Source organism: Furipterus horrens, unplaced genomic scaffold (genome assembly GCF_987537825.1).
Source record: "Furipterus horrens unplaced genomic scaffold, mFurHor1.1.pri manual_scaffold_1, whole genome shotgun sequence".
Lineage (NCBI taxonomy): Eukaryota > Metazoa > Chordata > Mammalia > Chiroptera > Furipteridae > Furipterus > Furipterus horrens.
The window spans coordinates 46,868,863-46,890,900 of NW_028327171.1; the positions used below are offsets into that span (position 1 = coordinate 46,868,863).

General features: G+C 45.9%; 1 protein-coding gene across 1 annotated transcript in view; it reads right to left on the bottom strand.

The window, feature by feature from the left end:
- Nucleotides 1–22,038, bottom strand: part of DGKG (diacylglycerol kinase gamma) — a 184,104-nt gene that overhangs the window by 30,186 nt on the left and 131,880 nt on the right. The window contains exons 22-23 of the mRNA XM_090275145.1: nt 20,532–20,622; nt 4,444–4,621 (exon numbers count right to left, since the gene is read on the bottom strand). Of these exons, the coding sequence (XP_090131271.1) occupies nt 4,444–4,621; nt 20,532–20,622 (269 nt within the window). The remainder of the gene's footprint in view (nt 1–4,443; nt 4,622–20,531; nt 20,623–22,038) is intronic.

Consider the following 22,038-nt stretch of genomic DNA (forward strand, 5'->3'; position numbering starts at 1 on the left):
GTTGGATACTAGCCTCTTGCGGCTAGGCTAGAAATCGTAAACTTGGTTCTGATGCAACCACTGGACATAAATTATGGAAGTCCTACCCCTGCTCTGGGCCTCTGTTTTTCTCCAATATAAAATAGGAATATGGATGGGAGTGGGAATACCCTAGCTCATGGGTTTCTGGTTAGAATTACTTTAAGTTAATATATGCAAAACTATTTACAAGCCAAAATGAAATATAAATACAAGATACTATCTGTCACTACTTTTATTGGTGTTATAGAAACTAAAAGAACCAGTATCTCTGTTAAGTCTCATTTATCCAACAACCTTTTCTTGACTAACTACATTGGATCAGGCATTGGGAATACAAAGATAAATAATGTCCTCTTCTATTCTTGGAATCTGAAAGGTCTGGGAAAGAGGACACTGGGTACAGTACAATTGATGGTATGAGTTTAATGTGCTAGGACAAAGTCTGGTCTGCAGTTTGGCGTGAGTTCTACTCTTCCTTAGTGATAGTGCAGGTAGATGGAAATGCTAAAGATAAAAACTTCAAAATCAGGAGTTCACCTGGTATGCTCCAGCGTATAATGGGATTAAAGGTGAGAGGAATTTTTTTATTTTTTTAAAGTTTGAGCTTAGACTGTGTTCCAGACACTTTCATATCCATCATATTCATAAAAAGCTAAATGGTATCATGCCCATTTTATAGATGAGGAAGCTGAGACTCAGGGAGCTGAGGTCGCTTCCCAAGGTTTATAAAACTAAAGTGTAAATGTAAACCCTGGCCATTTAACTGCTTGGTGCTTCCCCCAGTTCCCCTTATGCTTTCTGATCAACTAATTTCTTATAGAATTCATTCCATGCTAATCCTGAATGATAATCTTCCTTGGATTGCTTTTCCAAGGGCAAAGACGGATTTATCATAAGAAAGATTTGACAGTAACCCCTTCTATTGTCATTTCCTCTTGTAGTTCCTATGATAAATTTCTTCCCTCCTACTACTCTCTCCTGACTCCTCCTTCATCTCCGGTCCCAATGAAATTGCCAAGGAGTAAAAAATCCCAACAAATGAAGAGCCTGCAGAGAGAGATCCTTGCCTTCTCAGCCGATGGCCTATAAACTGTGGGAGAAAGTAGCCTGCAAGAAGGAGGAAACTGGCCATACAATTTTGTTCAAGGAGTCCATCTAGATCAAAACCTGCCCATGCCTTAGTTTTGTGGAGCCATACAGAATTTATAATCTATATAAATCTATATGATTGTCGCCTCACCTATTTTATGGATAAAGAAAATTAAAACCCAAGAAGGTGAAAGGACTTGCCCAATGTCACACAGTAGTGAGAGGCAGTAAAAACTGGAATACAAGTCACTTGACTCCCAAGACAATGCTTTCCCACTAAAATAGGTTGTCTCTTGAGCTTGTCTCCAGTATCTCAGCTTACATGAGATCATGGCTCTTTCAAAAAGAAAGCTCTATGTTAGTGTCTTTGCAAAGCCCAGGAGCCAGGGCCCCTTTCCCAGCCCCTGCTGTGATCAGCTCATGTCCTTCTCCAAAGAACAGGAAGTAGCTTCATTTTTAGCTCTGAAAGCACATTCTGGGGGTGAGCGAGGGGCATTTGGGGAAGAGAGTTCCTGTACATTCCTGTACATGATAGTCAAGAGTGGTCAGCAGACACATTACTCTTGCTTGAAGGGGAAGAAATACGGTCAGATATGTAAGGGGAAGATGTAGGCTGTCCTTGAGTCCTAACCAGAATGTGTCCTCAGCAAGAGTTTTCTCAAGCCCCTGGGTTGGGGGAGGGGAGGAGTCGCCTCTGATTCTGTTCTGATTGGGCTGGATGCCAGAGTGGGGGTTGAGGTAGGAGCACCAGGGTGGGAAAAGTTTTCAGAACTTTCTACAATTTCCAGTGCTTCCCCCACCTTCTACTAGCCCACAACTTCCCCTGCCAAGGGTGGAAGGAGGAACACATTACTCAGTTTAATAATTTATACAAATTGAGTTTACTGTGTGAAATAAAGGGGACCTGAAAGGGCAAGAGATAAATAAAAATTCCCGAGTCCTCTCTTAAAGGATGGAGATGTAAGATGACACCTCTTGATGACTTCACCTGGAATATAAGAATCTGGTTCTCTAACAGATGGGTTCAAAACAAGCAAGTAACCGTTCCCTATATGAATGGTCAACCATATTTTGTCTCCGTCTATTGGTGGGATCACATCCAATCTTAGCACTGATAGCCTGGGAAAGACCTAGATTCACAGACACTCATCTATGTCAGTGGTTCTCAAACCTGGCAGTTCATCAGAGTAGTCTGGGGAGCTCATTATCAGGAACCAACCAGAGATTAATTAGGTGGATCTGGGCTAGGCCCTAGGAATCTTCACTTACAACAAGGAGGCCTGGTTTAAGAACCAATGATCTGGTTCAATCCCATTCATTAAGCTACCAAAATTTTACATATGATGTCGGTTTTACAGCAAAGTAAACTGAGGTGTTAAAAAGTCAGTTAGTGGCAGCACTTGAACTCGAACCCAGTCTCCTGCCTCCTGGTGTGATACCTTTGCACATGGCTTCCCTCCCCCAGCTTACCAGTCTATTGAGAACCCTTAAAGATCAGTGGAGCCCTTTCCTCCAATCCACAGAGCAGTCAGAGCTGCCAGAAACTCTGATTGGGTTCCCACTTGGTTCACTGGTGGAAATGGCTGGTAAGGGGTAGAGGTAAAGGCATTTTTTAGGGTACTCTCAGAAAGCTGTGTTCTGTATCTTGATGGTTAAAAGGGGGAAGTCACAGTTGATGGCTTCTAAGGCACACTAACTGGTTGTTCCGGCAGAAAGAATAGTCAGTTTATGGAAGCAGCCTGCAGTGCTAGAGAAGCCAAAGGGAATAAGGGGCAGAGTAGTTACAAGATGAAGTCTCAGAAGTAATGGGACACATGAAGATCTTTGGCTTTTACTCCAAGCCACTGCAAGATTTGGAGCAGGAGCATGGCATAATCTGCCATGTTTTTGCTGGGGTACTCTGAAGCAGTAAACCCTGGCTGGTTTGGCTCAGTGGATTGAGCGTCGGCCTGCGAGCTAAGTGTCGCTGGTTCGATCTTCCAGTCAGGGCACATCAGAGAAGGAAAACTCTGATTCCAAAAAACCTCCGCTGCCTTGCGGCATACCTCTTCAGGGGAAAGGCTAAGGGAGTAAACCCCGACAGAAAATCCGGAGCCGGAGTCCCTAAGGCGGTTTGACGTTGTAGTCAACACCGGCAACTCCTGCGGCGCACCTGAAGCCAAGCTGTATTGACTCCATCTTTCCCTTGGATCCTTCAGCTGCGAAGAGAGGGGGGGGTCTGCTGCATGGGCAACAGCAGACCCTCCATATCACCCTGCCCAGGCTCTGTAGCTTCAGCTCCACTGGAGAGGACACTCCAGCGTCATCGCAAGATGTCAATTCAACACGGGAGGAGACAGATACCGTGTCACTCCCGAGTCGGACTGCACAGCCATTCTCGGTGGTGCAGATAGACTCTTAAGAAGCTACACCATCGTCTCTCGAGACGGACGGCTGCCTACGACGACGACGACTCTGAAGCAGTGGTGGGATAGGCTGCACAGGACAGGGCTACAGGCACAAAATTCATTTAGAAGGATTTGCAGTAACCCGAGGGACAGAGGATGGTAGCTCAGACCAAGGTGGTAGGAATGCACTGGTGAGAAGTGAGTGTACCCTTTACTTTTAAAAGTAAAGCTAACAGATTTTCTGATAAATTGGATATGAGATATGAGATAAAAACAGGAGTCAAAAATGATGCCAAGTATTTTGGCTCCAGCAACGGGAAGGTTGGAGCTATCATTAACTGAGATGGAGATGGCTGTGGGTGGAGAAGGTTTGGGGGAGGGACATCAGGAGTTCCGTTTTGGACATGCTGAGTCATGTATTTAAATAACATCTCATCACTGGATGAGGTCATCAAGGGAGTGAGTACATACAGTAAAGAAAAGAAGGCTGTTGATCCTGCCTGGGGACCCTCCAGCATCAAGAGGTTAGAGAGAAGATGAGGAATCAGCCAAAAAGGCTGAGAAAGAGTAACCAGTGGGGTAGGAGGAAAACCAGGAATATGTGGAGTCCTAGAACCCAAGTATTTTCAGGAACAGGGATCAGTTGGGTCAAATGCCACTGACAGGTGAAGTGAGATGAAGGCTGACTATTGGATATAGTTATGGGAGACAGTGGTAACCTTGGCAGGAGCAGCGTTTGACTCCTGACCTCATGGAGTCACACAGCTTGACTACTGGCTGTCATTAAGAGCTCCTTTATTATTAATGTTCTGTTCTCAATTAGGCTGTAAACTTTGCAACATCAGGGATGATGAGTCAGTGTATCCCCAGAGTATGAATACCACCCACCTGAATACCCTCTCACCAGGGCACTGACCTAGAGCAGTTTTCCTCATGCCTGACTTACCTTGGACGCAGAATTTCAGTTCCTTGGGGTCAATGACAACCTTTCTGCTTTCCTGGATCACAGCCCGGTTCTTTTTGGTTTCTCCCCAGAGATTGGTGCCACCGTACATGCTGGGAATGTTGAGTATGGCGATGCCTTCAAGGAAGATGTTGCTCAGGTCCACCCCAACCCCATCACACTGGGGGACAAAGAGAAAAGGTAATCTGTTAGTGTCCTCAGTGAATCCCAGTAAAAGGCTGTGTTTGTGTTGGGGGTGGAGTGGGGGTGGGGCTCTCAGGAAGGATGTGATGGGCCCTCAGCTACCAGCCTGCTTCCAAGCTGAATCTTGGGCAAAGTTGCTCAGGCCTAATGCTGTGGCCACTGTAGTGAGATGGGGGAGATCTAGTCTTGGTCATGTCAGGGGAAGACAGCACGAGACTCCAGAGGCCTTGTATAGGTCTAGAAGGGCTTTAGGGATGGTTCATAAGACAACTGCAAACCTGTTCTTCAGTTCAGCCTCCTGATCATCAATTCTGACCCTTCTAAACCATTGTGAGGATTTGGTAGGACACTGAGTCTAAAACCTAACACAGTAGTTTCTCAGCAATGACAGGAAAGTTTCATTTATCACCTCTTATTTTATTCCTCCTGTGAAAGGAGAAGACTAAGATTTGGAAGGCTTTCAGAATTTGCCTGCCTCCGTATCTGCATCCTAAGTGCAGTTTTGGCATATGTGCTTGCTGATGTAGCACAGTTTGTTTACCCGATCTCTGCCACCCGCAGCCCCCACCAAGTACAAAAGGCCAGAAGGCTTGAATTTGCCTGTCTCATATATCGATAAATTCAGACCGCTTTGCCATAATGTTTACCAGCGCAGCAAGAAATACATTAGCTTGGATCCTGTTTGTCAGTATTGTAGATAGTTTACTTTGTTTACAGAAGAAAAACGACCCAGAGAGGTGAGCTAAGATTGCACAGCTGAAAAATAACAGAGCAAGGATGGGAATTTCACTACAAAGCTCACGCTCTTCATCTTGCTTATTGTGAGTCATAAAAAAATAAAAAACATGCAACCAAAATCCATGGTTTTCAAGGTTATCTACAAATCCAAGCTTCTAGAGATTTCTCAACAGAGGAGGAATAGGAAGGTAGGGCTTGTTGCCATTCACACTGGCTTATCTTCTGATTTCCTTGATGCCCCTCAGTTATGGTATCTTATCCTCATGACTTATTTTACTACTTATAAAATGGAATAGAGTGAGCTTCTCTGGTAACTAGGAACTCCTTTCTCCATTGGGAAATTCTGATTATTTGAAAGGTCTCTATGTTGAACCAGATGCTTTCTTCCTGCCTCAACTCCCTTTCTCCCTTCTGAAGCCAGACAGAATGACTCTTGATCTTCCTCCATGGGGACAGCTCCCCAGATATAAGATGAAATCATCATCATCATTGTGCATATGTATTAAGTATAGCCACCTGACAAGTGAGCTTTTATATTATATACACAGCATTCATTACCCTCATAATAATCTTTTAAGTTAGTTACTATGATTGAAATCATTCTTCTACTACTGGAGACCTTGCTGGAAGCACTCTGATGGCCCCTTGGCCAGACCCATGCCAGTCAGAACCTTGTCAGCCCATACCTGCGTACCTGCTCTTCGGGGTTCTTGAACTAGCCATCACACAATGATTTCCCAGAACCCCAGGCCTGCTTAGGTCTCGGGAAAGGTGGAAAGGTGGCACGGGGGATTTGGGAAAGTGGAGGCAACAGTGGTATACTGTCGGCTTAGATGGAACACAGGCCCTGGGCCGCTCCCAGCGGGTTTCTGAGCTAAATCCTCCAACAGTTCCATGACGTCACCCGGCCCCCTCCAGTTGCTCCGACTCAGGGGGCTCTTGGGCAGAGCGCAAGGAGGGCGGTGGTTCCTGCGCGCTCCGTTGGCCATCCCCTAATTTGGGAGTGAGCTAGCCGGCTCCCGTCGAAGTCGAGGCTGCGCTGCAGCGGAACTCAGGTATTTATAGACCAGTTTTGGGCTGAAACAGAAAGCTCTTGTCTTGGGGAGTGAGACAAGCCTGCAACGATGCTCCCAGTGTGCGTGGGCGGCGAGGTGCTGTACCCCGGGCGTCAGAGTCCGAGGCGGCGCTGCAGGCACTGAGTGGGGTGGGATACATCAAGGCCAGCCCTGCTCCTGCCCCTTTGGAAGCAGTTCAGGAATCTGCTCGAGCCCAGGACGCGAGCGGCCCGCAGCCCTCGGCCACGTTCAATGTTGGTTACCCTTACGCAGAAGATACCCAGAGTTCTGGTTTCTTTTTGAGCCCGGGATGGTTTATTTGTTTGGTGGAGGGCGGGTGCATAGGTAACCAAAGACTGGGTTACGAAGCCAAGGCACAGTTACGTGCAAATGAAATACGCTGGGAATTCGTATGCATCCTCTCCCTCCCAATCCATCTCCCCTCCCCCCATTTCGAATGCCTAAAATCCGCATTATTGTGGGCAGAACTGGAATCCGCCAAGTTCTCTGCGCACCCCAGGTGGGACTGAGAGCAGAGGAGGTGAGGGAGGGAGGGCATTGATGTTTTCCTGCCCAGGCTGTGGGCTTTTCCATCCCCTGCCCTGCTCTCTGCGTTACCCTCCCCCTCCCCTTGCCGGCCCGCCTCGGTGACCTGAAAAGTCTGCGGAACTGAACCTCCTCTCCCTTGAGTAAGGGCCGCCTCCATTTTAGTCCTGAGGATCCTATTTCTGAAGGTCCTTAGAGAAGGAGATCCCATAATTTATTTGATGACCTGTTTCAGTTTTTAGCAACTAGGAAATTCTCCCCTCTTCTAACCCGATTCACAGTGCCACAATTACGGGGATTTTCTCTGGTTTAGAGCGCAGATTGTTTTTTACATACTCCTGCCATTGGGCTGCGTCTGCACAATGGAATGACCTCTCTCCCAGGCCAGATTTAAGGTGCAACTTGGGCCTCAATGGCTTTGGGGGCACTTGTTTCCTTTCAGCTTGACATTTTCTTTCTTAGGTTTCCTGCCACCTAATTATCTTGATTTGTCCCTTCCATCTTGGACCGCTCTGTCTTGGCCTTTCTTTCTTTTAATCTTTTTATTATGGGTATTTCCAAATATGTAGGAAAGTAGAGAGAATACTAAATCCCAGTACCCAAGATCTCAGCCTCAGCAATTGACAATTTATAGCTAATTTTGTTTTAACTCTATCCCAGTTCATTTCCCCAGCTCCATACTGACCTATTTTATAGCAAAGCCCTGATACTCTAGCATTTAATCTATAAATACTTATGGATGTATCTTTAAATAAGACTCTTAAAAAAAAGAACTACCCCAACACTATTTATCACTCTTAAAGGGTAACAATAATTTATTAATATCCATAACTATCCAGTAATTGCTTGAATTTCTTCCATAGTCTCATTTAAAAAAAATTGATTTGTCTGAAAGGTATACAGATTAAATTTGGTTGATTGCCTTTTAGTTTTTTTAAATCTATAAACTCCTCATCTTTATCCCCTTGTGTTTTAATATTTATTGAAGGAATGAATCACTGCAGGATTATTAAAATGCATATTTGATTCAGGAGGTCTCAGGCGGGGCCTGAGACTCTGCATTTCTGCATGCTCCCTGGTAATACTGATGCTGCATGTGTGATGGGCCAGACTTTGAGAAGTAAGCCTGCAGCATTTTCCATATTCTGAATTTTTCTGGTTGCATCCCTGACGTGTCTTTTAAGCATTCTCTGTCTCTTCTATTTTTAGTATATTGATACTTTTAGACCTAGAGGCCTAATCAGATCAGTGGGGTTGTATATTTCCCATTGTATCTCATTAGTTGGCTTGTGTCATTCTTTTGGTGATGTTTAGATTGGTTAGTGGGTTCAGGTGTTGCCCATCTCAGCCGGGAGCTGGACCCACACCCGAGGCATGTGCCCTGACCAGGAATCAAACTAGCGTTTAGCTTTGTGGGACAATGTCCAACCAACTATGCCACATGGGTCAGGGCGGGGTGGGGGGCATCTTTTGAAGAGGAAAGTAGGGAAGTGCTAGGCAGTGTCTTGGGAAAATAATATTTCAGTTACAGTGGGGAGGAAGAGAGAAAGCTGGGGAAGAGGTGAATGACATCTGGACACACTTGAATAGAAGTTCTGATGGGCTGAGAGGGGGATGGGCAGAAGGAGAGAGTGGCCTTCCTTGATGCTTGGACTCCATGTCAGAGCCTCAGATATGGACTCAAGGACAGAGAGGTGATTAACATAAAGGCCTGACCAAGATCCTCCCCAACCTTTTTTAAGGGATCAGGATGCTGATAGCCATTAGGTGAAGGGAAAGCACCAGTATACCACTCTGCACTGCCTGCAGGTCCTGGTAAGGATGGGTGGTGGCGCTCATTTACAGTGCTTTTGCCAGTGGGGAGGATGTTCTCTCTGTGAGCTGGTCTGCCAGATTGGAATGTAAGTTAGACTATGGGGAAGCCCAGGCACTGGTCCAAGGTCCTCTGGTTTGGAAAGAGGACAGTAGCTGAGGAGGAGGGTTAGCTGGGCTCTAGCAAAGGCCAGGCATGGTAGCCGAACCTGATCTGCATATAGGCCACAGAGCTGGGCCTACTTGCTTTTGTTTCTGCTGTACTCACCACCTAAACTGTTCATCAACTCTCTTATGCCTATTAAAACCCGTCCCTTCCAGCTCAGAAGCTCTCTGCTCTGTGAGACTTTTCCCAGTGTTTTAGCTAGAAATTGATATTCTCCTTCTCTGAATTTTCATTGCTTTGTTTTTGTCTCATAGGGAATGTGTATTCTGACATATATTTTGCATAATTGTCTGTTCCCAGGAGACTGTAAGCTCTCAAAGGTCAGGGCAAATATGTTAGTTACACTGCTCTGGGTTCTCCATAGTTTCTGCCATGTCTTACCCATATCAGATGACCAATAGAAAGAACGTAGGGAGAAATCCCAAAATGGAAGTCAAAGTGATCCTTAAACAACCTGACAAGGTTTCATGCCTTCCACATGGATTCCCCCACAACTGTCCCAGATAAATATATTGACAGAATAAAGTGGACTGAATGTCCAGGTTAGGGAGAGATATGGAAGGTTAACCGAAGTCTGCAAGAAGAGGTCCTAGGATCACAGCTAAGAGAAATTGGTATCTGAACAGCTGGTAACAAGAATAGGGTCCATGGAGCACAGTTTATATGAGAGACATTGAGAGACATTAAGAGACAGAAGACAGAAGCATCCATTTATCCATCAAGTATGATGAGAACTACTTACTCGGTGCTAGTGGTAGACCCGGAGGGTGGAACAGAAATGGGACACAATTCCTGTCCTCAAGATGCTCACAGCAGGTCAGTGCTAGAGGCAGTGGTGTGCTGCTAAATGCTTCACAGCAGGATCCCAGGGGCGGGGGTGGGAGGGTATAGGGGTGAGGGGAAGGAGAAGCTCTGATTGTGGTGTTCCTGGTGTAAATACTCTCACTATGGCCAGTTTCAAGCTACCCACATGACATTGCTGAAAACAGTGTCGGGAAGAAATGTGCCATCAAGCAGGCTGGCTCCAGCACCCCAATGGGAAGGAAGTAGATTTCTGCATATCTGCAGGGCCTATGGCCAATATAGAGAAATTTATTGGGAGTGAAAGAAAAGCAGCCAGGGCAAACAGTGATGTCTATTTTCCCTGGAGAAGAACTAGAGAGAATGTTTTTAGTGTCAATAATACGATGTGTCTCCTGAGGGAAGAAAAGGTGATAAATTGAGTGGTGTTGATGAGCAGTGATAGCATTATTGGAAAGACAGTCCGGGCCAATTTAAAAAAAGTTGGCCTTGCATGGTAAATCTCATAGGACAGTGGCTTCCTTGCCATTTAGAGGGACTGTTTCATATCATTTTAGGAGCTAATGTCTGTTGTGGGCAGTTAGATACTAATACTGATACAAATATGTTATATGGTAACATTAATATATCATTTATTGAGCAACTATTATAAAAACCAGGCACTTTGTATATTTTATGTCTAATCCTTACAATCCTACAGTATTGGTATTTTTAGCCTCCTTTTTACAGATGAAGAAACATTGACTTAGTGAAACTAAGGAAGGTCCTTCTTTTCCAAATTCATGGTAGGCTTCACGAACCTGCAGGTTTCCTGCATGAGGTACAGATGATGAGATCAAGAAGACAGTCCAACTTACATATACATTAGGTACCTGACCCCTGTTCATCTTGTGTGACCTATGAGGTCACTTTTGGAGTATTGTAGATACAAGGGATTGGCTTCTTCATTTTAAAGATGACACCAGAAAAATATGGAGTCCAGCAAGAGAGGAGTGGTCAGGGTAGTCATGGGTCTGTGCATCAAGTCATATTAGGAACTGGGGGTGTTGAGTTCAGTGAAGATCAATGAGCAACAACATGGAGAACAGATCTTTAGCCCTATGAAGGGCAGTCATGTGGAGGAGCAAGAAGGCACATTCTCTGTGCTGCCAGAGGGTAGAAATAGGGCCAGTGGCTGGGGAATTCAGTGATGTATCCCACAAACACTGTGCACTTATTTTGTTTCAAGCATTGTGCTAAATGCTGTTAAGGGAAGGATACGGCGACGAACAGGACACACATCCTTGTTCAAGAGCGAGAAGAATGTTCTAAGAGTCAGAGCTATCCAGCAATGGAGCAGGCGTCTGGAAAAGTAGTGAGCTTCTTGTTCTTGGAGTATTCAAGAGGAGGCTGGATGAGCACTTAGCAGAATGCGCCAGAATGAGTTTATTGAGTGGTAAGTGGGACTAAATTCCCTTCTAGATCAGGGATTCAGAATCTATGTTCAGCCTTGCTTTGCCAGAGTGCTGTTCTGAAAAAAGTGTCATCTGATACCCCTTCCCACCACCCTTGCCCACCCAGCTGCGTGCACTGCGTTCTCTGACAGTGGTCTGTGGTGGGCCAGCGAGACTGGAAAGTGGCTGCCATCTGTGACAGGGATGATGGAGTTTTGGCAGGTTTGTGTGGGTTCAAGGAATGCAGCATTGAAGCCATGTACACACAACCTGCTTAAGAACATCCCATGGGCAGAAAATGTTTTCTTCCTCTTCAGCCCTCCTCTGTTGCTGTGCCAGGCGGGCACAATGGTGCCTTTGAGAGGGGCAGCTGGAAGGGGGTGTTGGCAGGGAGACTGGAAGTAGAACATTGCAGCTGGGGGGAACCAAATCCATTTCCAGGAGCAAGCCTGTACTGGGTGCCAGTTTCCAAAAACAAAACTGCTGTTTCTGAGAGTGCATGGCGGTGGGTTGCCTCAGAGTTGGACAGAGGGCAAAGTCATTTCCTATCCGCTGCTCCACCCTCCCCAAGTTAAAGAAACCTGGTGCATTGAGGCATTCTTGCCTTGAATGCAGATTAACAGGATTTTCGGTCTGTCTGGGGAGCTCGGGCTAACTTGGGGTGGATGGGGCGTTCTGAGGATCAGAATTTCCTGCAGATGTAGATCAGGGATGATGGCCATAGGGACTGGCAGGGCTCAGGAGCAGGTAGGCTTTGGGGCCATGAGAAAGGGCTCAGAATGGAGAGCCCTCATTCTGCCTTTCAGGGTCACTTTCTCTGACCCCTTAGCTGCCTGGCACCCTTGGTGCCATATGGGCTCTGCCCACTCACAGTCTTAACTCTCTTTGGTGGGAAAGAGGTGGGAGAACTTTGGCATTTCCTGTCCTGGGTTCACAGTTGTCCCACACCCTCTGCTACTTTCAGAGGTCCCAGCAACAGCTCAGAGATAGGCGTGGGAGGTCTTCCCACTTGCCACACTGTTAGGAGAAGGTCTGACTGCCAGGCTGCAGGCTCAGCTATCCCCCACTTTGCGTAACAAATGTAGCAAGGTGGGCCTTGCTGGTGTGGCTCCTCATCCCACTAACGGAAAGGTTGTTGGTTTGATTCCAGGGCAGGGCACATGCCTGGATTGCGGGCCAGGTCCCTGATTGGGGGCATGCGAGGGGCAGCCGATTGATGTTTCTGTCACACATAAATGTTTCTGTCCCTCTCTTTCTGCCTCTCTTCCCCTCTGTCCTAAAATAAGTAAATAAAAATCTTTAAAAACAATAGAGCAAGATGGGTCCCTTTTATTTTGGTGGGTTCCAACAGAAGGGTCTCACTTGAGGCTGGTCACAGTAATTATGAGATTTTTCACACTTTGATTCCATTTCACAATCAATATAGAGCAATTACTTCATTTCAGGCATTGTGGTAGGCCTAGGGATAGAGAATGAATAAGATAGAGTCCTTGGTTCAGATAGCTGACTGCCTAATAGATATGCCAAGTCCCCATGGGAATGCCACTACCAGTTCATTAGACACATGCATTAATTAGGTAGAAAGCAGAAGCACAGTGCAGAGACAACCTCCTACAGGTAGTGCTGGGGCATTATGGGGGGCACTGGGCTTGAAACTCATCTGAACGTGGTGTATTTATCTTTTGGGAACTCAGTTTCCTTGCGTAAATAATGGGAATGAAACGCACCATGCAGAGTTGTTGTGAAGATTAAATAAGGTGGTGTATGCAAGTGCCAGGACAGAACTAGTCACGAGGTAAGTGTTCTGTATGTACATGGCTGCTGTTGTTGTTAATTTGTTTATCCTAAGGACTTGAGGTATAACATGCATGTGTGCATGGTGGTGTTCATCTGAAACCTTGTTAGATTTTGTGCCGTTCCTAAAATAGTTCTTCTACCTTCTTAATTCCTCTTCTATAAAAGACTAGGATCCGCAAGTTCATGACTTCACTGACCAATGAAAATAAAATAAAAAGACCGACTATAACCAATAAGACATATTGTATATAATATTGTCTGTCTGTTTCATAACTCAGTAGAAGTGGAAATGGGGTAAAATAGTTTTCTTTCCTGAGAGCACTGAAGCCCTTGAGTGTGGAAATAAAGATCATGAATTATTTTTAATATTCTAAAAAGTCTAAGAGAAATAATATATTTGCCTCACAATTCATAATGACTTAAATGATGCATTTGCTTGGGGAAAGTTATCCTTTTACTAAGGCACCTTAGCAGTACAAAAGTTAAGCTTGCTGGGGCAGAGGTTAGCCTGGAGATCTTCCAGGAACCTTTCTGTGGCAGGTTGGGTAGGGACAGTTTCTAATCCAACATGCTGAGTCATGTGACCCCCAACCTTGGTCTTATGAGACCTCCTTGGGCCTTGTCTAACTACTAGGCTGCATATCTCCCCACTGCTTTGTGAAATGTAGGCATGAGAATTCATCCTTAAAAGTTATTCCAAAGTCCTTGGAAAACACAAAGTACGGATAGCTGGGAGTCTGAAGACAAAGACAATCAAAGCAATTTACCAAGAACAAAGGAAATGAAAAAGAACAGGGAAATAAAAGCATATGGATGAACAGAGGCTTGAAGTGAAATACGGGGTATACATTTGAAGGAAATTTAAAGAAGTGTTATTTAAAAGAGAGAAAAAGTTATGTGTTAGAAATTGCAAACCAACAATGGAATTTTATGAGAAGATTGACAATGTCTTTTTAGTAGGCTGAAAGACTTTAAGGATCAGTGGAGGAAACTTGTAGTCAGTTCATGGCTAAAGAGGTAGAGAGATAGGTTGGATGAAGCTGTGTTTAAAAATGGATAAGGATTTAAGAAATCAAAGAATCAGAGAGGTCCTCCAGTGACCTGATTTTAGAGAAACAAGGGCTAATATTATTACAAGATTGAAAGAAGGCCAACATTGTAATAAGTGCTGATCTTTGAAGGTAAGATTGTGGATTACTTTTCTTTTTTGCCCCTCTATAGTTTAAAATGTTCTGCCATGAATTTAGATTACTTTTATAATCAGTAAAAAACTAGTGAACATAGTAGAGGGAGCAGGAAGAAACTGGGGTAAGGGCATCGGGAACAGAGAGAAGTGCAGTATGAGCAAGAAGAAGTCTGAAGTGGCAAGAGCTGTCTTGGGTGGTCTCACAGTGAAGATGAGGCTGGAATCATGGAACTACTGGGCTTGATTGAGGAAGGGAACAGATCAGAAGCAGGATATCTCTCCAAGGCCCATTCCAGCCTTCCTTGTTAAAAATATTTTAATTAATTAATTAATTAATTAATTTTAGAGAGAGGGGAAGGGAGGGAGAAAGAGAGGGAGAGAAACATAAATGTGCAGTTGTCTCTAGTGTGGCCCCAACTGGGGACTTGGCCTGCAACCCTGGCACGTGCCCTGACTGGGAATCAAACTGGCAACCCCCTTTGGTTTGCAGGTTGGCACTCAATCCACTGAACCACACCAGCCAGGGCCAACCTTCCTTTTGACTCTAGGGTTTGATGCAAAATCAGGTTCCCACCTTTTATTTTCTATGAACTCAAAATTCTTTCCAATGCTCTTCTTAGCTTTCTCTTCCCCATGAACATGTTTTCATTTAATCTCCCTTGGGATCACTGTGGCTGGGTTGATGGGCTGAACATCTGGCCAGTTCCCACCTTCATTACTCCAAGCTCTGAATACCCTATCTGCCTAAACTGAGAAGGTTTCGATGATGCTAGAAGAAGCCACAGTGCTTGAAGATCTCTTCCTCTCTAACTGAACAGTGTCCAATATTGCAGGTGGAGGATACTAAGGCACAATAAGAGAATGCCCCATTTGGAGCTGGAGAGCCATGGGTTTTCTTCTGCTACTTACTGGCTGGGTGAACTTGGTCAAGCTACTTAACCTATGAAGTCCTTGATTTCTCTCTTTTGAGAAACAATGGCATTGGTTGGACTGGAGTAGCTAAAACTATCTGCCCAACCTGAAAGTAATCAGATTCATTATTTATAAAACTTCTTTACATGAACAATGGTTACTTTCAGGATTTATGATTCTCATAGACGGAGCCCATATCATGATATGGATTAAATATCCCTAGCGCTCTGCCCAGTGTACTCCCTTTTATAAAATTAAACTTCTAAAAATTCAGATGAAATTCACATAACACAACATTAACCACTTTAAAGTTATAATTCAGTGGCATTTAGGACTTTCACTTATGCTGTTTTTTTAAGTGTTAGAATAACACAGTTATTTGGGTTGGTTCCATTTTGTTGTAATAAAAAAATACTACACTGTACCTCCGAGCTTGTCCTCTTGTGAGCTCAGGTGTAGCAAATTCTCTAGGTCAAGGTTGTGAAGAACTTGCTAGGTCACACAGTCCACAAAGTCATTTTCAGTTCAGCACTTAACTGCCAGACAGAGAGGTTTATCACTTATGTTCCCACTGGCAGTGTCTGAGAGGTCCCATTTCTGGTCCTCCTCATGGTTACAGTGGGGTATTCATGGAGCACTGCAGAGCAGCCAAAAGGAACCAGCTAGCTCCATCAACATCAACACAGAGGAATCTCAAGAACATGACAGTGAGTGAAAAAGGCAAATTGCAGAGGGCAAAAGGATTGTGGGGGAACTCAGTTCTATCTCTAATATTTTATTCCTTTGGTTAAAAAAAACACGTGAAGGGAATAAAACAAAATATTGACAAATATCAATTCTAAGTGAGGGGGAAATGGGAGTATTTGACATGCTGTTCTCAAGACTTTGTAGTATTTTATTTTTTTAATCCACAATTGAAAAGGGGGAACTGATGTGCAGAGACTTCCAAAATATACTGGATAACAGATTATTTTTGAGCAACTTCCAAATTTGGACTCACTTTTCCCCAGGCAGAGATTCATATTACTGGAGCTGGCTCGCCTTCCCTTGTGAACATTGTTTTAAAGTAGATGAAATATCAAGGAATTTTGGAAATTCTTATTTTTAGCTAGTAAAATGAAAAATTTCCACAGCATGTAAAATAAGTGCTCGAGTTGCAGCCTGCTTCGTTCGCTCCACCTATCTATGATCACATCTGAAAACTTCTGCAAGGCTATTCTGGGCCTGGGGTGCGGAGGTGACTCACTGTGTTCCTCCCTCGCCCCCCCCCCCCGCCCCCCCTGTTTATTCAGGTGAAATAAGATTAAAGTGAACACCAAGGGCAGCTTTGGAGAGGAAGAGAAGTCAGAGCCTGAGAGGCTGCCTTACACCAGGGATGGTGAGAGGCATGTGGGTGACGTGCTGGCTTCTTAATTAGAGTCGCCCACAATTTACTGAGCACCCATTTGCCAGGAACAGCACTAGTTTTCACAGGCCTTCCTCTGTGTTCCTGTGAAGGATGCATTTAGGGTGAGCGTTGGCTATATTTTTTTATGCGCTCTTTTTGATAAATGTAAAAATCTCATGCCTGTTCTAATGTTATCTATGTTAACATACATAAAAGTATGAATAAAAGTAGATCAGATACGCCCCATATGTGGTTGAGAATCTGCTTGAGACTAAAGTGCCAGCACTGCCCTGAAACTCCCTGGTTTTGGCCAAATCTGTATTTGAAGCCTGACCTGACCACTCATAGGCTGTGGGCTTCAGGTGAGCTTCCTGCCTTCTCTTAGCCTCTGTCCCCTTCTCTGAAAAGGTGATTTTGACACCACTCAGGGCTGCTTTGCAGATTCTGTGAGGACTTAGCACTATTGCCGGTTACTTAAAAAACAAAACAAAACAAAAACAACTCTGAAAATGTTAATCTGAATGATAGCCTTGGGAAGTAGGCTAACCCCCCTTACTTCATTTTATAGATGAGAGTACTGAGGCCCAGACACACAGTTTAGCAAGGTACTTCACCTAATTGCAGAACAGGGCTAAGCCTCCAGGTCTCGTGCGTCCAGGCCAGGCCCCTTTCACTGTGCCAGCCCTGGCCTAGTGCCTGCCTGTGAGCAATAGATCTAGAGTCACCTTCTCCTCTGTGCAGAGTGAGCTGGCTCACGTGGCTCCCCAGAACGCCTGGATGCAAGTTCCTTAGCACTCGTTAAGTGAGTACTATACTGTATTACCTCTGATGTGTTTTGCCAGTTGGGCTGTAAGCTTAATTTCTGAGGAGACCAAGTCTCCTATCCTAGTCTTTCTCAACAAGCCACTAGCCTCAGAGAAACAGGTTGAATTCCATGTGACAGGCGTTTAATGGAGACCTTCCCTGCATTTAGCTCTAGGTTTCACCATCTAGGTTTTTTTCACCAGCGAGAGACACAGACACACACACACAGATACACACACAGACACACACAGACACACACACACACACACAGACACACAGACACACACACACACACACACACCCCATCTCAATAGATTTTCCTATCTGTCCCCTGAACCCTTTACCTTTGTGCCCTTTCTCAGGTTGCTGAAACTCTCAGCCTTGGTTTCCTCACCCATTAATATCTGTCCTGCATATTCTGTGGGTCAAAATGAGATGCTACATAGGAAAACCTTTTGTAAACTTTGAGGCAGTTTTCCTCTCTGACTCTCACCTACTGCCCAGCCTGAACCCCTCCTTCCTCAAAGGAGCAGCATGGAGTCTTCTGAAAGCATTTGTCAGCAGACCTCCCCAGTGGCCTCAGCTGAGCGGGAACCAAATGGTCCCACATTCAATAAAGGAGGAAGAAACAGCACATCAGAAATGAAGAATTCACTAAGTTTCTAATGCTCCTTTAGGAAACTCTGCTTATTGGCCGCTAAGCTAAACTCATTCCAGGAGACCTACAGTCTTCTCTTTTCACAGTTTTTAGCAATGAAATCTCTGTCCAGTTATTTCATGTATCTGAGCCTCAGTTTCTTCATTTAAAAAATGTGATAGTATTTGCCACCTTGGGTTATAATGTCAAATAAGGACACAGTGTGGTAGGCAGTCTGACCATGTGACATTTTTATTTCTCCCTCTCTTCTGTTTGCCCTTCAAAACCTCTGGGCCTCTGCTTGTTTTTCCGTGAAATGGGGATAATAATACCTGGCCTAGGTGGCTCACAGGGTTGTTGTGTGACTATGGAATAGAGCCTGCGGCCACACTTTGAAATGGTGACATGTAGTATAAATACCTGTCTGGGGTTGTTCTAGGGAGAGCTGACCTTGAACTGACCGGTGTGCTGGTCCTCACAGGCCTGAGCTGTTGTGTGCAGTGGCCACGTTTAGGTCACTTAACATAGCTTTTCTCACTGTTCTTCCTGAGGCCCCTGATGCTCTCACGTCTACCTGGGGTGCTCTGCAGCCTCCTCACACCTGTCGTTCACAGGCCTCACCCTCCTCAGTCCTTCTGTCCGCAAAGGACCTTCTACTTACTGCTCTCTAGATGCAAAAATGGTATCTGCCCCAATCTTGCCAACTGTCAGGAGCCGCCTGTCACGTGATACCCCACCCCTTAGCCTCAAGAATAAGCACTAAAAAGACTCATTATGAGGAGATAAGGAAAACAGGAAGTACCCCTAAAAGCCACCCTCCCCCTACCAGAGGCCACCAGCATCTTTAGCAACCAGACGACCAGCCTGCCGTGCACTTGAGGAAGAGCCCTTGTGTCTTGGACCCAGAGGAGACTGTGGGCAAGGCTGGCATGGGGGCGGGAGCAGGACTTGGATTCAGGAGGGCAGACCACAGAGGCAGGGGGACTGAGCTGCTCCGTTCTGGGCACAGTTTCAAGGCCAGCTGCAGGGAGAACAAGCAGTCGCTGTGCGCCTGCAGCTGGCAGTGGCTGGGCCAGGGCTGTCCCTCACTTAGGGTATCTATAAAGAGACCCCACTAGAGGGTCATGCCAACAGGAAAAATGCACCCTCTCTGGTAGCCACGCTCTCTCCAGCCCAGCACTCTCCTCCTTCACTGCAGCTTCCAGGCAGCAGATTTTATGGATCAACATGATGGCTGGCTTCTCAGCCTCTCCCAGGCGTAGGTGGTATCACCTGGCGATACAATCACGGCTCCTAGGCCTCTCTGCCCTCTAACTGAGCTGGCCGAAAGTTCAGGGGATTAGCAGGATTGGCTCCTCCCACCTTGGGCTTGGTAACTCAGCAACCGAGGGGGAGAGGCAGACAGATGAGTCAAATGCAAGCACATAGTCTCTGGCTTTGTGTTTTGTTTGTGAATACTCCCAGTGAGTGCAGACTCCCTTCCGGAGGGGAGTGGTGGGGCTTTCCCACACTGCTTCAGGCCAAATACTCCTCCTTATAGGGATGCCCAGGCCCCACTTGACTGCTAATGCAGGCCTAGGGACAAAGCCTATGGGCCAGGAGGAGCCCATCCTGGCTGCACTCTCTGGCTTGTCTTTCACAAGCGAAAACAAGACGACAGGCCAGAATCCCACGGGAAGGTGGGGTTGGTAGCTGAGAACTACAGGCAAGGGAACCGGTGGGCCTCAGAGCCTGCAGAACAGAGGCTGAGCCAGTGTGCATAGAAGTTTGGGCGTTTAGGTGGCCGGAGACCAAGGAGGCTTTCTCAGAGCAGTGAGAGCACTTTCCCAGAGCAATCCAGCAGAAGTGGGTTGAGTGGGTGGGAGTGGGCAGTTATCAAGCCCGGAAGGGGAGCCGCCAGGCAGACTTTCTGCAGCAGGCAGGCTGCTTACGAGCGCCGGAAGAATCGGTAAGACACAAGTGCACCAACAGGATCCGCTACATAATTTGAAGGGCCCAGTTCAAAATGAAATGCAGGTCTCTTTGTTAAAAAGTTATCAAGAATTTCAAGATAGTGACAGAAGAGCAGAAAAGGGAGGGCTTGTCTGAGCGACTATATGGGTTGCGCACCTGCAGAGCCAACGCTGGGTCCCTGTAAGTGGGCTGCTTGAAGCAGCTGTGAAAGCAGAGGCGGGTGAGCTGGGGCATGTCTGGTCATCTCTGGCCTTAACTCCCTCTCACCCCTGCTGCCCTGTAGCCACCAGTTCCCACATTTTTCCCAGGCTTGGGACACTGCCTCTACTTCAGCAGCAGTTCCTCTCCCTGGGCTGGTGGCAACTAAGTCTTCGCTGATCTGAAAAGGGGGAATTGCAAGGACAGTGGGAAGAGGGCTGAGGGCAAGAATGGATGGTGGCCCTGGGTTCTCTGGACCACTAGGCCCCAGAGCCCTAAGAAAGGCCAGTACAGTGGAGCCTCCTCTGAGTGAGGCTGTGGAGGATGGAAGTATACATATATGGACTACACTCTGGATCACCAACTAAGGACCCAAGGGGACATGTCCTGAGGGTGTGTGTGTGTGACAGTTCAGGAGCAGAACCAAGGTGCAGGAAGCTTTCTCCTCACTTGGGAACTTACCTCCAGCTCTATGTGGTCGTGGAGTTTCTTGCAGGTGGCTGCAAAGGTCTCCGAGGTGCCAAATTCAAAGTACCACAGCTTGTTCTTCATCCTGGACCATGAAGCAGAGACATGGCTCAATATTCTGCACTTGAAATGGTCATGTAAAACAGCTGTGTTATTGGGGCTGGGAGGCCCAAGCCCTCCGCATTCCCTAAGCTTTGTTTTCAGCACTAGTTAATCAGATGGTCAAGGATGGAAATCTTTTTACCAACTCTTCTTGCTCCAAACTTAAAGGAAAACTTAACTCATTCATTTCTTAGACGTCATTAGACATCACGGCTACTCTGGTCTCTGAACTTCCTACTGGCTTCTGAACTTCCTGGTCGGAGCAGGAGATAGGCCTGTTTGCCTCTGTATCTGGATTAAGGGAAGAGTTCCGTGAAAATCAACCGGTGGTAGCAAGTGACAGCATGCTCTGGTCACTGTCGTTTCCACTATTACTGCAGAGGGACTTCAGGCAGAGCCCTCTCTTGGGTACAGTTGGGGTACAAGGGAAGCTCAGACAGCATTTTGAGACTTGAGGGATGTACAGGCTTGGGACAGTGGAGGGACAGCCCCACAATAAAACAGCCAAAATGGGTGCTACTTTGTCTATGCTCTGACTGTGGGAAGCAGAGTGGAGAGAAATAGGCACAATGACAGGCAAGGTGGAAAGGGAAGAAAAAGAACAGTGAGTTGTTTTATAGCAATTGTTTCCTCCACTTCTTCCTCAATTTTATTTGCTTGGGCCATGACCATCTTTCATTTAGGGTAGATCTTGTCATATTTGCTTCAAAATAAGAGCTCATCATTTTTTGAGCTTTAAGCTTTTCAACATTTTCCTTAGTGGGGAAAAACAACGGGGTTCCCATGCAGCTGGGGGCTTTGCAAAGTCTGATGGTATGTCCTGACATTTGGTGGTTTTGATCAGATGGTCTCACTAGGAAGTGTTTCTGAAGGGATTCCATTCCTTCCATCCCAACTGCTGTCCCACTATCAGGGGCTGGCTTAGAGGAGGGACACCTGTCCAGTTTATAAGCTGGCAGGTTTTGCTAAGGAAGGATTAAACGAAATCACATTCTTCTTGGCACATTCTTCAGTAGAGAGGAAGCTACCTTGTGTGTTGCTGATCCTCTGTGCTCAGATTTGTGAACTAAGAGGAAAGGAGCATTCTTCAGAGGGAAGAAGGCTCTTATTTCTTCCTAGGACATATTCCTTAGGCCATGGCAGGTGACTCTTCTGAATAGCAGACTCAATGTTCTTCCATTGCTTGAAGATTTCTAGACCTACTTGATTGGAAAGTAGCCTTTCTGACTCTTAGCTTGCATGAAAAGAAATGATAAATCATGAAGGAAATAAGAATAAGCAAGATTTTGGGAGTTATGGCCATTGTGCTGTGTCACAGGTATGCACATTCAGGGTGGCCAGGCTGGGGTCTGGAGCCATTCACAGCAGGCATTCTCATCTGTATGCCAAAAAAAAAAAA